Source organism: Lethenteron reissneri, chromosome 29 (assembly GCF_015708825.2).
Source record: "Lethenteron reissneri isolate LAM-NWPU_2019-01 chromosome 29, ASM1570882v1, whole genome shotgun sequence".
NCBI classification, from domain to species: Eukaryota; Metazoa; Chordata; class Hyperoartia; order Petromyzontiformes; family Petromyzontidae; genus Lethenteron; species Lethenteron reissneri.
The window spans coordinates 11,905,182-11,920,842 of record NC_083807.1 but is presented as its reverse complement, the minus strand read 5'-3'; the positions used below and the strand labels follow the sequence as shown (position 1 = coordinate 11,920,842).

The window sequence follows — 15,661 nt, the reverse complement described above, 5'->3', positions numbered from 1 at the left end:
TGTCAGTCTTGCTGGAGATTAAACACGTTTGGCACAGTGCTAACTTACGCGCGATCCAAGTCGGATGCACTTTAATAAAACACTGATGTTGCTTTAGTAAACACTGCCTCCTCCTCCTCCCTCTTCCCCGTACGCATTCCTGCCGTCGTCGTCACGCACAGCCACAACATGGACAAGCAGACGGAGAGCGGCAACACGGCGCTGCACTACTGCTGCCGCCACAACCAGACCGAGGGCCTCAAGCTGCTGCTGCGGAGCAAGGCCCACACTGACATCAGTACGCGCGAGCACAGCGGGACGCACAACCCCTGAGGACTGCCGCGATGCCAAAATAAAACAAAACCACGGTTTTAATTGTTTCAATCGCAACACCCCTGAGGTTGGGCTACGCGGTGGGCAGCAGCAGCAGCAGACGGCAACGCAGCGCAGTTGTACCGCACTTTTGAACGCCTTCGCCTGTGCCAGAGGTCGCAACCAGGTACCCGATACCCGTACCCCTACCCGATACCCGGCTACCCGTACACGGCCGGGTACGGGTACCCGTTTGCGACCCTGGTGCGGCCGGGTACGGGTAGGCCGTGAGTCACTGATGAGTCACCGTTTGTCACTCATTTCCCAACGTCTTGTCTCTTCTCACAATTCAAGTTCCTAGAATCAACCCACCCGCGCCTGCAACATGGCTTCATCCCAGAGGTCGCAATCAGGTACCTGATACCCGTACCCTACCCGTACCCGGCTGGGTACGGGTAGCCGGGTATCGGGTAGGGTACGGGTACACGTTTGCGACCCTGGTGCGGCCGGGTACGGGTACGGGTATGGAGTCAAAACCCGTTTGCGACCTCTGGCCTGTGCTCCCCGGCTTCACCAACTCGCATGGAAGCAGCGCTGGGGAACTACGGCGGAAGAGCTGTCGCTGTCGCGCAGCATGAGGAGGCCTTCATCCAGCAGTGGGATTGACAAAGGGCTGCGCGTGTGCTGTATGCCATGCTGTCTCACATGAGTTTGAAGCTCTGTTAATGGGAAATAAGTATTGAACGTGACGGCATCGTGACCGTTCTCATTTGTGTCCCGCTGGGTGGGGAGGTGATGTTTGGGGGCTTGGTGACATCTTCAGCATCATCAGCCGCTTCACCCTGGGATCGTATGGGTTTTCCTGCACGGCTTGTGGGGGGTGGCTGCCATTGTTTAACTAAGCCGAGTAATCAATTACGGATTAATCGACTTAATCATCTCACCATCCTATCTCTCCCTGTAGCTACCACCACACTTTCTAAACGAACGGCGCTTTGGTTTTTTGTAATTCCCTCTGCACAGAAAACGCCGATGGAGAGACTGCTCTGGATGTGGCGCGGAGACTCAACCACTCGCAGTGCACGGAGCTGGTGAGATCACACGCGGTTCAGTACACTAGAGTCGCAGTTCAACACTGTGCAGTTGTAGCCGGTCTGCCCTGTCCCCTCCTCCCGTCGTGAATCCATGCAAGGTGGGGACCGGTTGGCCGCAATTACGATCAGAGACACCCTCCACGTCACAACACCGCAGATGAATTTCTCGGTCCGGCGGTCAGCCCAAAGCTCAATTTGGGACGTGTCTCGTACTCCACCGTGCGTTTGGGTGCTCGGGGTCCAATCCCTGGTCACCATCGCCTTCTCTTAAATAATATTTTTTTTAAAACGCAACTGGCTGTCTGTAGCTGTGCAACATCGTTTCTTAGTTTCCCATATGCTACCGAGTGCACAATTATATACATGCGATTCATTACAGGCAGCTAAGCCTACACAAGGTTACCATGCAATTGGCCTATGACTAAATCACCTGAAATGCCACCCCCCCATCCCATCCCATCAGACAGAACCCTCCTTAAAAAGGCCTTGAGTCTAAGTGAGGCTTCCCTGCACATATAAATATTGTAATTATGAATACAATTTTTATTTCAACACGGCCATTTGTCCCAAATACAGCGGCATGTCAGAATCAGAATCGGCCACTATGTGAAGGCACTAGAGAAAGAAACACGTGCATTGTAATGAAATTGTATGTTTGTTGAACTTCTTCCGCACCGTACGTAGCCAACCGTGCTAATCGGAGTTGCCGGGGGAAGGACAACAAACTAAACACAAGAAGCAGTTGTAAATAAATTCGTTTTCAATCTAGATCTCAAAGTGAATAGCTCCAGTGGCTTCCTAATATCGGAAGGAAGAGCATTCCAGACGGCCGCAGAAGCGCATCTGAAAGCGCGCGCGATGCAGTGACCGTCTTTGTTCCATTGTGCAGAAGATGTAGGATTTTATTTGAAAGACAATGAGAGAAATCATGCAGAGGTGAGGAATTGTGGACTCAATGAGGCACTAATAGATGGAAGCCAAACGCATTGTTTGGTGGTGATACTGCGTTGGCAGGGGTGCACACAAACAAGCATAACAACAACAACAAAAACTCAACACATTTGTAAGTAACTCTGTGAACCTTATGAGGAAAAATATATAATTGGTGACATGTCAAGCAAAGGCTCTTCTATAATTATTTATCATTGAATAAATCATTTATGTGCTATGAAGAAGGGCCATTGCCCTGAAGTGTCGATTATCAAATATATATTTCCTTTTAATCCAACGTTCTCAACTAATGTTTTGAGTTTTTGTGTTCAGGCCTTGATATTAAGTGAGACGAAGTGAGGCAGCTGGAAGTGGTCAGTCATTGGCTTCATCATGAATTAAACAAAAAACAAAGCAGTACCCTGCAGCCTGTATGTTGATTCATCCCAGTCTAACACAGCATCATCGTACTTTAAAGCAGGTGCTGTGTGTATCCCATTGTGCGGCGTTGTCCCTGATACTGAGATGTCTGTCTCTGCTGTGCCGCTCGCAGCTGGAGCAGGCGATCGCAGGGATCTTCGGCACCCGGGTGCACGTGGAATACAACTGGAACCTGCAGCAGGATGACTTTGATGAGAGTGACGACGACCCAGATGAGAAGGTGACACCTGCCGTGCGAGACCGCCAGTTGTTGTTGCATCGCTGTTCACTCAGATTGTCTCTCGGCACTCGTTCTGCAGTGTGTGAATGTGTGGGTGTGTAACTCGCTGTAGCGGTAGCACGCTACGCTACGAACCCGGAGACCCGAGTTCGATGTCTGCTCATGACCAACACCAGTGACGATTATCTGAACCGGTTCTGGGTTTCTCCTAGATCGACTCCACCTCAAATGAATACCTGGTGCAGTGTGTAAACATCGCCACTAGGGAGACAAAGGCGGTCGGGCATGGTGCTGGTCACCCACCCCCTCGTGTGTCGCGCCGGCCTTCAAAGGTGCTCGCTATCAGTACTTGCCCCAACAGTCTGTTAAGACTATATGGGGGATCTTTGTCTCGTGTAACTTGCACGCACTTATGTAACACCTATGGGCAGCAGTGGTCGAGTGCTTAGTGCACGGTGCTATGAACCCGGCGACCCGAGTTGCAACTCCCGGCCAACGTCAGTCAGAAATGTCTAAACTGGTCCTGGGTCTCCCGTCTATCAATTGAGGCTTAAATGAGCACCTGGTGCGGGTGGTGTAAAAATCGCCACTGGGGAGACAAAGGCAGCCAAGCATAGCGCTGGCCGCACCACCTCTACGTGCACCGCGGCGGCCTTGATAGTCGCTCGCCAACCGCGCTCACAAGTCTGCTAAAGGCTACACGGGGAGCTGGTGGTGGGGGGGGGGTGTGTCTCGTTGCGTAACTCGCGCTCGATGCCACGCGTCGCTCGCAGGTGAGCCCCGTGCGGCGCGAGCGCGGCGCCCGCCCCGTCAGCTGCTACCACTGCCCATCGCAGCAGCACCTGAGCCGCGAGCGGCCCGGCTCGACGCGCGAGCGGCGCGCCCCGCCGCTGCACGGGGTCGACCCGGCGTCGCGGCAGCTCTCCACGCTCGCCGGCGCCACCAAGCGGGTGGCGGCCGAGGTGGCGGCCGCGGCGGCGGCTGCGGCGGCGGCGTCGGCTGCTGCTGCTGGGACGGATTACAGTAACGGCGGGCAGCAGACGGACGTCTGCACGGCACCTCCGCTACCTCCTCGCATCGTGGGCAGCGCTATCAAGGGCCCACGTGAGTGATGCAACAGCGTCAGGAAAAGAGGCAGGGAAATGGTTCGATAATGCGCGTTTCTTTTATTTGTCTTGACGGCGGTGCTTGTAAATTATGCTCTTAGTGTTTCCTAACAGCGGTTCTGTCTGGGATACTCGCTTAATGTTTTTATAACCGGTGGTTCAATTTGTGGCGCTTTCAGCGATCAAAAGAGCGGTCCCGTCAGTGGTGTTATCACTAATTGATTGAATGAGTGAGCCTAACGATTGATTGGTGATCTCGCCAGTGATGGGATAGGAGACGATTTTTACATCCAAGTGGGCGATTAATACAAAAAAAAAACCCCACCGACTGAGCACCGCTATTCCTGATTTACCATCACCCCCGCTGCGACTCATCCGGTCACCCGTCTCTGTGGACTCCCTGACGCTTGGGTGCCGTGCGGTGTCGCTGGGTCGGGTGCCTCTTACTCTCCGTTGCGCTGCTTTCCGGGCGTGCAGCCGTGCCGGGCCTCCCCGGCCTCGCCGCTAACATGGTGGCGGGCAGCTGCAACTCGATGTCGCGGAAAAAGCCGCCTCCTCCCCCGCCCGCCAGCAGCCCCGGCTCGGGGCACAAGCGGACCCTGTCGGAGCCGCCGGGGGTGATGCCGCCCACGCCGCCCGTGCGCGGCTCCTCGGTGCTGCGCGGTGAGGGCCCCGGGCCGGGCCGAGAGGCTCGCGCGGAGACCCCGGGCCGCGTTTCCCTCCCGCGACCGACCCCTGTGGTCTGTGGTCTGTGCGGCGAGCGCAGAATCGGCTCGGATCGTTAGCCGCATCTGGCATTCGTTGGCATTTGTTATATCTACGACGAGTGTAGTCACGGACGAGTTGAGTGTGCCAGGAGTTGCACAGAAGGGGGCGATGTTGAGATGTGGAAGTTAGATAACACTGGTCAACACACTTTTTCTGGCATAAGGTATTCCAACGGTTGTAAGGTAATTTTGGGGTGCTGATTCCAAATCTGGCATCAGTTTTTGTCTATCACCTCAGGTTTTTGAGATATCAAATATTGAATTTTCAATAAAATCTGCAGAAGAAAATAAATATTAAATAAATGTGGATATCTACATACAATGATATTATAAACACGCTATCCTAAAAATACAGCACCATATTTTAACACTAAAGCAGTCACCGAATCTCAACAACTTGCAATAATATAATAATACCCAAAAGTGTGCTTACTACTTGCTGCCCTTCAGGAGGGTGTCCACCAAACCCGCCCCCACTTTCCTGGGCTACAGGCGCGCACCACGACGGCAACACAACCGGCGGTTGTCTGTGCGGCCGTGGTCTTTGCCGGCTGTGGGTTTTGTACTGGTGAACGGGGTGAGACGCAGTGTCTCGGCCTCCTCTCGTTCCAGGGTCCAACGAAAGCTCACCGCCTCCGCCCCCTCCCGTGGCCAAGCCAGCGGCACTTTGCGACATCGGCAATCGGCAGCCAAGGTGAGCCCCCCCCCCCCCCCCCGAACACCGGATCGGTTAACACTGCCACGCACAAGAAGAAAGAGCCCCCGTGAATATTTAGCGACGTGCACCCGATGTCTGAACAAGAACCCCGTTATCTTCACGTTCGCCATAATCTATCCGCTGCTGGATGAAGGCCTCCCCAAGGCTGTCTCCATCCCTCATGGTCCCGCGGTCTTGATTCTGCACACGAGCCGATTTCATCGCTCTATCTCCTCAGTGGACATTACCTTGGGTGTGTTCCCTGCTTTGGCTGCCACTCTTTTATTGATCTCGACCATCATCATCTCCTCTCTCTGTGTGCTATAAAGAAGGACCATTGCCCAAAATGTCACGTGTTATATATTTTGTTTTCATTTAAGGCAGTGTTATTGACGAATGTTTTTATTTGTTTTGTAAGTTGTGCTTAGGCAATGGGATTAGTTAGGGTCATTCAGGTTCGGCTTGACGATGAGTGAATCGCGTGTTCCCGTGGACAGCCCTGACAACAAGCTGCAAGCTGGGAAACGGCCAACCATCCACGGCCTGCGTGTCCTGCCCAAGACGCCTCCTTCCGCCTCAGGTAGTGACAACATTTGCTGTATGCCAGCAAGCTGACGCACCACAATCTAGCGATGGAACAATTTCTTGGCTTAACGCTCCGGTCTCTCACCAGTGACTCATGCTGCAAGCTATGGCTGCAAAGTTTCGTCGTACATGTATATCGTTTTTTGTTAAATTTGAATCAGCAGTTCCTATGATCACTGTACGTTGTTTTTATAGCTTTATTTTGGTGATTTCGAAAACTTTTGCATTAGCCATATTTGTTTGTTGTTGTACAGAGTTAGACTGATAACTTTAATCTAAATTGTCTTATGGTTGTTATTGTTTGACTTGCATCCCACTGGGATTTTTGCACACAGCGTTGATATTTCTGGAAGACTTTGCTGTTTTTTCCTGGATATTTCTGTTGCGCGTCGTCACTTTAAGATGTTTACTTGTTCATGTTGTTTGTTGCGGTTGCACCCGATTCAAGAGCCGAATGGCTCACAGGGCTATACCAGATAAATGAAACTGAAACTGAAAACCAGAAAGAACATGTGTCCCATTACAACAGGGCGTGGTTTTGGCCATTCTCTCCCAGTTATACACTGTGGATTTTTCTCCGGGTTCTCCGGTTTTTCCCTCCGCGTTTAAAAACATGCACCTAGAGTATTTGGCTGCTAGAAATTTCACAATCAGCCACTTAATTTGTGGCCATGTTGCTTCTGACCTTACCTGGTAAAATAAAAAATAGTTTAGTTTTTAAGTTTAACGCTATCGGTATCACATCATGAGACAAATACTTTATCAATTGGGATTCCTGCCCCTAGCATTGCTCTTGTTTTTCCGAGAAGCCCCAAAATACGATCACAGAACTATGGCTCGAATTATCAGGCTTTTTTTATCCGTACTATCGGTCCGTCTTTTAAATGCCCTGCACGATGCTCATCGCATCTAAATCAAACAAACATGTTTTACACCTCGGAGCTGGACTAAGCCCCTTAAAACAAAAAACACAATGATATTTATCACCTAGGCTTTCGCGACCTATATTATTGATAATATACGTTTTTGGGTTAGATCGCGTTATTTATAAATGTGTCGTAACCCTCCACCACCCGACACGGCCAATCCGTTAAAAAAGTGTCACGTTGACAAAAAGACAAATAGTTCACTACTTTAGCCCACCAGTGTGTTGAAGAGTGAATCCACAACATTTACAATTTTTGAGTACGACGTTTCGCTGGTAACTACATCCAGCATCATCGGGCAATTTGCCAGAATGGTGAAGCCCTCCACTTGCTCCCGGTCTTAAATAGAGCAGCAGCAGGGTGACGTCATCATTTAACTAATTCAGGTGCAGTGATTTGAGGCGGAGGGGGGGGAGGTATTGTAATTATATAATAGATTAGTAATAAGTTACTTATTATGATTAGTAATTAGTTGTAATGTGTGTTATTGTAATTATATGCTACGTTAGTAATCAGTTAATTAGTATGTGTTTCCCCTATAAGGAAATGTAATGTTTTATTTAATTATATGCTTCCAGGCCGCTCCTAAGCCTGTAGCTATTCTTGAGAGCCTGGTTTATAATCACAGGTGGCTGATTCTATTGGATATTGTAAGCTAAGCAGGATTAAGCCTGAATAATGCTTGAGTGGGCAAGCACCATGCACACAAAAAACAGGTGTTGTAGGCATTGTGAGCAGCAGAGGGAAATGCAGCAAAATCAAAAATCGTTCCGTATTATACCCCACGTTCACCAACCCACAAGCACCAGTGTGGTGAAGCATGGGCAACTCACCTCTCATGACACACACTACGTGGGGAGGCCCTCGCCCAGCAGCGGAATGACAAGGGGCTGTACGTGCTGTTACGTGCTCATGTTCTGTGCAGCGCTGAGGAGGAGGTCAGAGACAACGGGGAGCACCGAGTCCCTGTCGCAGCAGCAGCAGCAGCAGCCGCCGCCTGTCAACCCGGCCGCCAGGCCCGTGCTCCCCGGCACCGCGAGCCGCACCCCACCGCTGGAACGCCTGGGAGCCAAGCCTCAGCTGCCGGACCACCCTGGACACAAACCGCTGGCTCCAGATCCTGGGACGAAGCCACAGTCTATGAATCACCCCATGCCCAAACTGATTCCGCCCGACCCTGGTACGAAGCCTCACCTCCCGGATCTCCCTGGAGCCAAACCTCAGGCCTCCGAGAACCGGGCCAGACTGCAGATGCCAGAACTTCCTCCGAGCAAGCCGCAGACTCCGGATCCTGGAACCAAGCCCCAGCTTCCGGATCAGAGAAGTAAGCCGCACGCTGCGGACCAGAGCCTCAGGCCGCAGCCGCTCGCGTTGGCGCCCAAGCCTCAGCTGCCAGATCCGGCGACCAAGCCGCAGCTCGCCGAACTCACGCCGGTCCGGCCCCGAGCCCCCGAGCAGTCGGCCAAACCGAGCCGGTGGAGCACCGAGTCTGAGAGGGCGGCGAACAGGATTTTCCCGTGGCCCCGATCCTCCGATGCGACCGCAGATGCCGCCGCCGCCACCGCCGCTGCAGCGGCAGCAGCACAGCAAGCGCGTGTCGGGATCCACGGAGGAGGTGCAGGCGATGGAGGAGCAGCTGTCGCCCTCCTCGCCGGCGCCACTTCCTCTGCCGCGCAAGACCGTGCAGGTACTGAGTTTATCCAGCGTCGTGTGTGCTGGCTGTGTGCTGGCTGTGTGCTGGCTGTGTGCTGGCTGTGTGCTGTGTGGGCCTCGCCCTGCCGCGTTGTGCCCCTGTGCTCTGCTACTTCGTTACTTACGTTCTGCTCTGTACTGGGCATGTAAAGGTTCCACCCACACACAGTAAATCGATAGATTTTCACAACTTGTCAATTTAGTCTGCGTTGTACTTTTTTGTTGCATTATTTTTAAAGTCTCATTGTCCGTCTCGTATTTTGTGCCTGACTCATTCCGCCTCGTTTGTTCCACTAGCCAAAAGAGAAACGCCTCTCACCCCACCATGCTCTCACACAATTGACCTCTCACGCCACCATGCTCTCACACAATTGACCTCTCACCCCACCATGCTCTCACACAATTGACCTCTCACCCCACCATGCTCTCACGCAATTGACCTCTCACCCCCGCCCTCCGCGGCCGTCGCCCCACAGCGAGTGAAGACGAAGAAGCGGCGCGTGAAGGCCATCTACGACTGCACAGCCGACCACCCCGACGAGCTGACCTTCCACGAGGGCGAGGTGCTGCTCGTGGTGGAAGAGGAGGATGCGGATTGGTGGGTGCGTAAATCCACCTCCTCTCTTCTCCTGCACACGGCTGGAGCTACCACATGTCCCAGTTGGGGCTGTATGATTCAGGCCACGCCAGCTATTCTGCCTCAAAGCTCCCATTCTAAAGACCCCTTAGGATAAGAAACGCTGTATTTGTTTTATCGCTGTGCTGATGAAATGGGGAGGAAGGGAGGGAGTCACGTGGGTGCTGCCCAGGCCTGCAGAAATCTATTTTTACTCGAGCAGGAATTCTTATATTTCTGTATGGCCTGGCAGAAACCACAGCCATCGCTTGTTGATGCAGTGTCTCCACCAGAGCAAGAGCTGCGTCGCTATGAAATTAGAGCGGAGAGCACCACAGCCTGTAAGCCGTCTCTGCCAAAGCCAGTGTACGTGTAGAGCCCGTTTTATTAATCCATTGCTGGATGAGGGCCTCCCACCCAATGCGGGCAGTGAAGGATATTTGACCACACTTCGCCACGCTGGTTAGTGTGGGTTGGTGAATGTGTGCTGAGCAATGAACTTTTCTGCACCGTCCTCTGCTGCCCACGACATCCCTTCTTACACCTGTATTTTGTGCTTGGTGGTCACCCATTCAAGTGCTATCCAGGGCTAAAACATGCTTAGATTCGAAGGTCTCGGGCGCAGTCCGGATATTTGGCCATAGCTGAAGCCAGCAGATCCAGCCCGTGTTGTTGGATGATCGTATGAGGTGGTGCCAAAGCGATATCTATAGATCCCACTGAACCCATGAGGTCACTTGTGTGTTACTCCTCCACGCTTTCCCATAGCTACAGCTGAAATCCATTTAGCCATGAGGCTGCTTCGCCCGTTCCATTTTGACCCAAACGAGACGAACGTTTGTTCACCGCACGTCAAGTCGCTGTGGTGCTGTGCTGGATCGTGACCGACTGATTCTGTATCGCCAGATCGGCCACGTGGAGGGTGAGCCGGAGAGAACGGGCGTCTTCCCCGTGTCCTTCGTCCACATCCTCTCGGACTGACAGCGCAGCAGGATCTCACGTCCGTCTGAATCGTAGCTGGTCTTAGATTCAGGGGACACGCTCGCCCGCACACGCAAGGGCCACAAACACACGAGCACACAGCAAGACTTCAACCAGCGTACCTACGAATAATAACACAAACGAGTGCAAACAATATTAATCTTTCCACATGTGCTCTCACATGAGGAAGTGACATGGGAATTAAATTCAAATTCCATCCAGTCCTGTCTTGTCCCTTTAACATTGACCCTACCCCCAAGTACCCTTCCCAACAAACATTGTCCCATCCTGCTCTGTAAGCCTGTCGCGCACACACACACCACAAATACTACCACAACAACAGCCACCATTCGCTACTAAGTGGCGGTGACGTCACCACGGCACTTGTGCCAGGCCAGGTGCACATACACAAAGACGCGTCTATATTTCACCATACATCCACATACTAACAAAGACACACGTGCCATGCACACACAGAGGTGCACGTAAATAATAACATGCATACACATCGTAACATGCGCACTCACACGCACACGTACTTACGTGCACACAAATACCCAATGTTCCTCCCGTCCAATCCCTTTGCTCAATTCCCATCCATTTTCATGGGTTTTTATTCCAATTCCTGCATGCCCATGTGGTGCATGTTCTCATTCCCACAGCACTTCTGCACGGTTCCCTTCCTAACGGCACTCTCCAAATGCACGTGAGGCCTAGATGGTTCCAGCATGTTCCACCACGATTTATAGCTGATACGTTTAATAATTTACTGCCCTTTTCGTTCCACTGCTGTTTGAATGCTTCCTATCGCTGTGTCGCTCATGGAGGTTGTTTGACCATACTTCACCATGCTGGTAAGTGCTGGCTGGTGAAAAGGGATGACCCAGGACCGGTTGAGATTATCACTCGTTACTACTCTTCTTGCGTATGGCAACATATTCAGGGGGCTGAATGCCATTGTCGATCTTGCAAGCCACGAGAGGGCTTCTTTTGAAAGAGCGCAGACAGTGGTTTACCGCATGGTCCATAGTTACTGACGATAGCCGTGAGCTGGGAATCCAACTCCGATGGCAGTGTGCGTATAACTGCGCCACCACGAAGATTATGAAGAGCCGTGTGCATTTAAACGAGAAAGGTTGCATGACCAATCTGGCTGCGCGATGATGAAGCAGCAAAGACCGCAAAGTCGATCAAAGACGCCGTCTAGAGGTTCGCTTTAACCACGGGCCTGGCGTGTATATGTACAGGTGTATATGCTGTGTAAATAGAAACGGCCTTTCCATTTGCAACCCGCTGCAGATGCTGCCTTTGACTCCAGTTTTGGCTGGTCACCGAAACTCGCCTGTTGTATCCGCGTCGCAGTAAGACTTGGGGGGTGGCCAAGCTTTCCCAGTCAATCGCCTTGTTTCCACGTTCAATGTGAATTATAGAAGAACAATAATGATTATAAGGTAAAAACAATGCAATGCATACGTATGGGTGATCATTTGTAATCTCTTTCCTGCAATGCCTCCCACGAGCCTCCTTAGTTGTGATCGTACCCTTGCTGACCCTTGCCCCATCACACTGGCATCTCAACACTTGAGGGCTCAATGAAAGTGATGGGGGCACAAAGCACAATTAATTGTGGGAGACGCCACCATGGTTTTTTGCTTTAGTATTTACAACCGGGGTTTAATCGCTTACGTTAAACCCAGTTTTCATAACCCTCCTCCAGAAGACTTGAATCCCGCCCCGACCACCCACCTCCCAGCAATCTCTTTGCAAAAATAAAAACAAAGTGCTGCCTAGGGGCGTCGCCATAGCCACAACGTCGTAGCCATTTGATTATCACTGCCATGGGGCTCCGCCGTTAGTCACGTAACTAATGAATCCATCGTTGGGAAGAAACTTTGCGAGCCCCATCACGTGTGTGATCGTTCGAGTGAATGAACATGGAGTAGCGTAGGTTCTTCAACTGGCAGCCCCGTGGGTCAGACCTGATCCGCAAAGGCTCTTACAAGTGGTCCACTGAACTGTGGCCTGCCGAGAGATGTTGACTCACCGAGACCTAAAGAGATTAAGATTCATGTACTGAAAGCGAGGTTCACGAGAGGTATGCGACTTGGAGATAGGAGGTATAGATTTGTGGTCACATGCACAGACGTTATAATATCACGACGCCATGTGACTTTATCCCGAGTGTATACATGACATAAGGTCATGTGATCCACAGCAGACGCAACATTTTTTGGCCCTCCATAAAATGCAGTTGAAGAGTCCTCGAGTGAAATGTGTATGTATGTTGAACTTGTTTTGCACCGTGCTAAACGGAGGTGCAGGAGATGGAACATGGGGCTGATCCTTCATTGCACTGCACGCATTGCCTATCGGAGATTTAACAGCTCTTACATTGTCTCGTCTGTTGTAATTATGTTTATGTCAATTTTAAATGTATGTTGACTTTGTGACCGAGTATAAAAATCTCGCAGTTACCCAATAACTTGCTGTTGAAAAGTCAATTGCAGTTTGAAACGTACGAGGAGGGGTTTTGTGAATTAGAAGATGTGGAGAAGCTACCCAGTGATGAGCGCTGTGCATCATTAATTTTAACAAAATTCAACCAAATTGTTTTCCGCCCTCGAGTGTCCACGTTGTACCGCATGTTTGTTCGGCTCCACGTAGCTTCCTGTGCCGGGTGGCTCCTTAGCATCGGAGAGATCCACCACGTGGAACGAAACGCTAGACATCAGCGCTACACGGCAGCACAAACCGTGACAAACCTACGGAGCCTAATTTGTTTTTCGTCTGAGATTCAACAGGTCAAGGAGCTCGGAGCACTTTGAATTGTTAAGCTGCCTGTCACCGTTTCACCACTATTAGTGTTTTTACATGTACACATTTTTAATGCCAGCTATTAATTTCATTAGAATAGTTTGAACGTATTCCTATTCCGTTTTAATTTCCCCCCATTATCATCACATTATCTCATAATTATCATTGAATTGTTGTAATAAAAAACACATTGTAAACAATGTCAATTAGTACATTTCAATATTGTTTTTGGTCCAATAATTACGACCTTTTTACCATCGACGACATTGTCCGTAATTGTCACCGAGTTTTTTTTGTTCAATAAAAATGCCATTGGCATTGTTATAATTGTCACAATATCATGATCAAATTATCAGGCCCATCTTCTGGCTACGTTTACGAACTATCATTGCATTATCATGTGCATCCATCCATATCAACATCATCACGTCGCGATGAAATAACATTTAATGCCTTCCCCTTGTACATAGCCATTTCCTTTATTGTTTTAAAAAATCCCATATCGAAGTTTGAGTAAGCTCTTGTCACTCAGCACTTACATATTCAAAATCCAAGTCTCGTCGTCGTCTAGTGTGCATACATATACATAGCCGTTCCCACTCACACGGTTTAGTTTGATCCCTCCCCTCCGTGGAGAGTTGATTGGGATCGATCGCAGAGTCGACCCGCGTGTACGTAACGCAGCGCGGAAGTGTTCCGATGATCACGGCGCACGCCGCACATGAATGAAATATTAATGTACGTATGTATGTTGAACTTCTCTCGCGCCGTGTACGTAGCCAACCGAGGTATTGATACAGTACCTGTACATTGCGTTCGGTTATTATTGTACTTGATGGCCCAACAGTTGGGAGCGCGGTGGGACGCTGCTGTCAGACCTCCCGTGTGTGCACGTGTTGTATTCAAACGCCTCTTCCGACTGCACTGCGTCAGTGCTTGAGCATTCTAAGAATAGGCGGAGAGAGCCTGGGCAGCACACGTGTGCACCGTGCACACACTTGCTGAACATGTCGTGGAGACAGTTCCAGACGCCAAACCCACGTTCGGTTGGCACGTCGGTTTGTAAATGCATTTGTGACGCCTGCAAGCTTGCCACGTCGTGTATACAACGCCATTTGTGTCTGCGTCCCGTGCCCGATTTAAATTAACCTCTTGAGTGTCAAGCTCGTCCCATGAATATCATCACTACACGGTCCCCAATCCCGCTGACTGAGAGAGGCTGAAAGCGCTTCTTCCTCTACGTTAATAAGCTAAGTCCGTTTATGTTTTGGGCGCCTGATCAAAACTCTTTGTGTGTGTGTGTACACACCACAGCCAGCTTAATTGCCTCGTGTGTACAAGGTATTTGGGCTCTGTTGGTGGCAAGCAAGCCCATGGTTTACACTGTGTGGGCAAAAGCAATACTATTCAAGACACGGAGAACACATTGCCAGTAAATGAACAATCCATGCAGTCGCGAGGCGGGGAGGGGCACGAACCCCCCGCGGATGCTGTGTGTTGTTGGGCACGGTTAGCGTGAAGCATGTTAATGCCTGTATCCTGCCAAACTTTGTACATTGTATTAAATGCATTAAAAGGAAGCATATGTTGCGATGCAAGGTCCTGCCCGTGCCTCTCGTCTCGTTTTGGTGTCTCCGAGTTTGATGAAGTCCACTTCAGCCACCATTGGAACCTCCTTTCAAGGACAGTGCATACATTATCAGAGTTGTGTTTTTTGTTTGCATTCTGACCGCAGGTATTGTGGTCAATGCAAACATGACTCATAAAAAAGGTGTCAGTTTTGTTGCCAGATAAAATGGTAAAAAAAATTATCATCCACTTCAGCCGCTGTGTTGATTTTAAGTGATCGCCCCAAGAAATGTGTCTTATTAGCCCTATCTCCACCGCAAACCGACACCATTCGGTACAGCAAATGCAAGCGATTAACAGACTAGCATAGGACCCAGAGACATTTATCGCTGGCGAGTGTGCAGGCGGGGCAACTCAAGGGCGTAATTATCATTTATATTGGGGGGGGGGGCACATCTTCTCCAATATATTAAAATATGCTCAAAATTCCCCCCCCCCCCCCAATATATTACTATAAAGTAGATTTCTTTTTATGTGGTTATGGTTGTACTTTATAAATCCCTAATCTCTGCCATTACATATAATGAAACAAGAAAAGGTAAAAAAAGGAAAAAACAGAGCAATGTACGGTAATACAATACACTATTAGACATTATTGTTAAAAATATAAAAAAAGTCTATCCCATGTGTTGGTAAATTTTTTCATATTTTAGGCAGGAAATAGCAGGAAATTCGTTTTCAAATTTAGATTTTTTTTTTCTGGGGGGGGTAGGGGAACCCCCAGCCCGCCTGGAAGATTTGGGTCCCCACCCCCCCCCCCCCCATGTTGACCCCATGGCTCCGGTCTTGGTGCAACTGCATCCGTGGCCAATGGACCAGAGTGGCCCAGACCTCGCGCTCCGAAGAGAATTTGTACAGGGGGCGGCCCCATT

At 50.3% G+C, this 15,661-nt stretch overlaps 1 protein-coding gene across 1 annotated transcript in view; it reads left to right on the top strand.

Moving 5' to 3' along the window:
- Nucleotides 1-14,765, top strand: part of LOC133349252 (arf-GAP with SH3 domain, ANK repeat and PH domain-containing protein 1-like) — a 90,425-nt gene extending 75,660 nt beyond the window's left edge. Inside the window, 11 exon segments of the mRNA XM_061562595.1 lie at nt 162-277; nt 1,315-1,382; nt 2,869-2,976; nt 3,750-4,080; nt 4,560-4,745; nt 5,462-5,543; nt 6,044-6,126; nt 7,983-8,569; nt 8,571-8,744; nt 9,226-9,351; nt 10,272-14,765. Of these exon segments, the coding sequence (XP_061418579.1) occupies nt 162-277; nt 1,315-1,382; nt 2,869-2,976; nt 3,750-4,080; nt 4,560-4,745; nt 5,462-5,543; nt 6,044-6,126; nt 7,983-8,569; nt 8,571-8,744; nt 9,226-9,351; nt 10,272-10,346 (1,936 nt within the window). The 3' untranslated portion in view covers nt 10,347-14,765.
- The last annotated feature ends 896 nt before the right edge of the window (nt 14,766-15,661 follow it).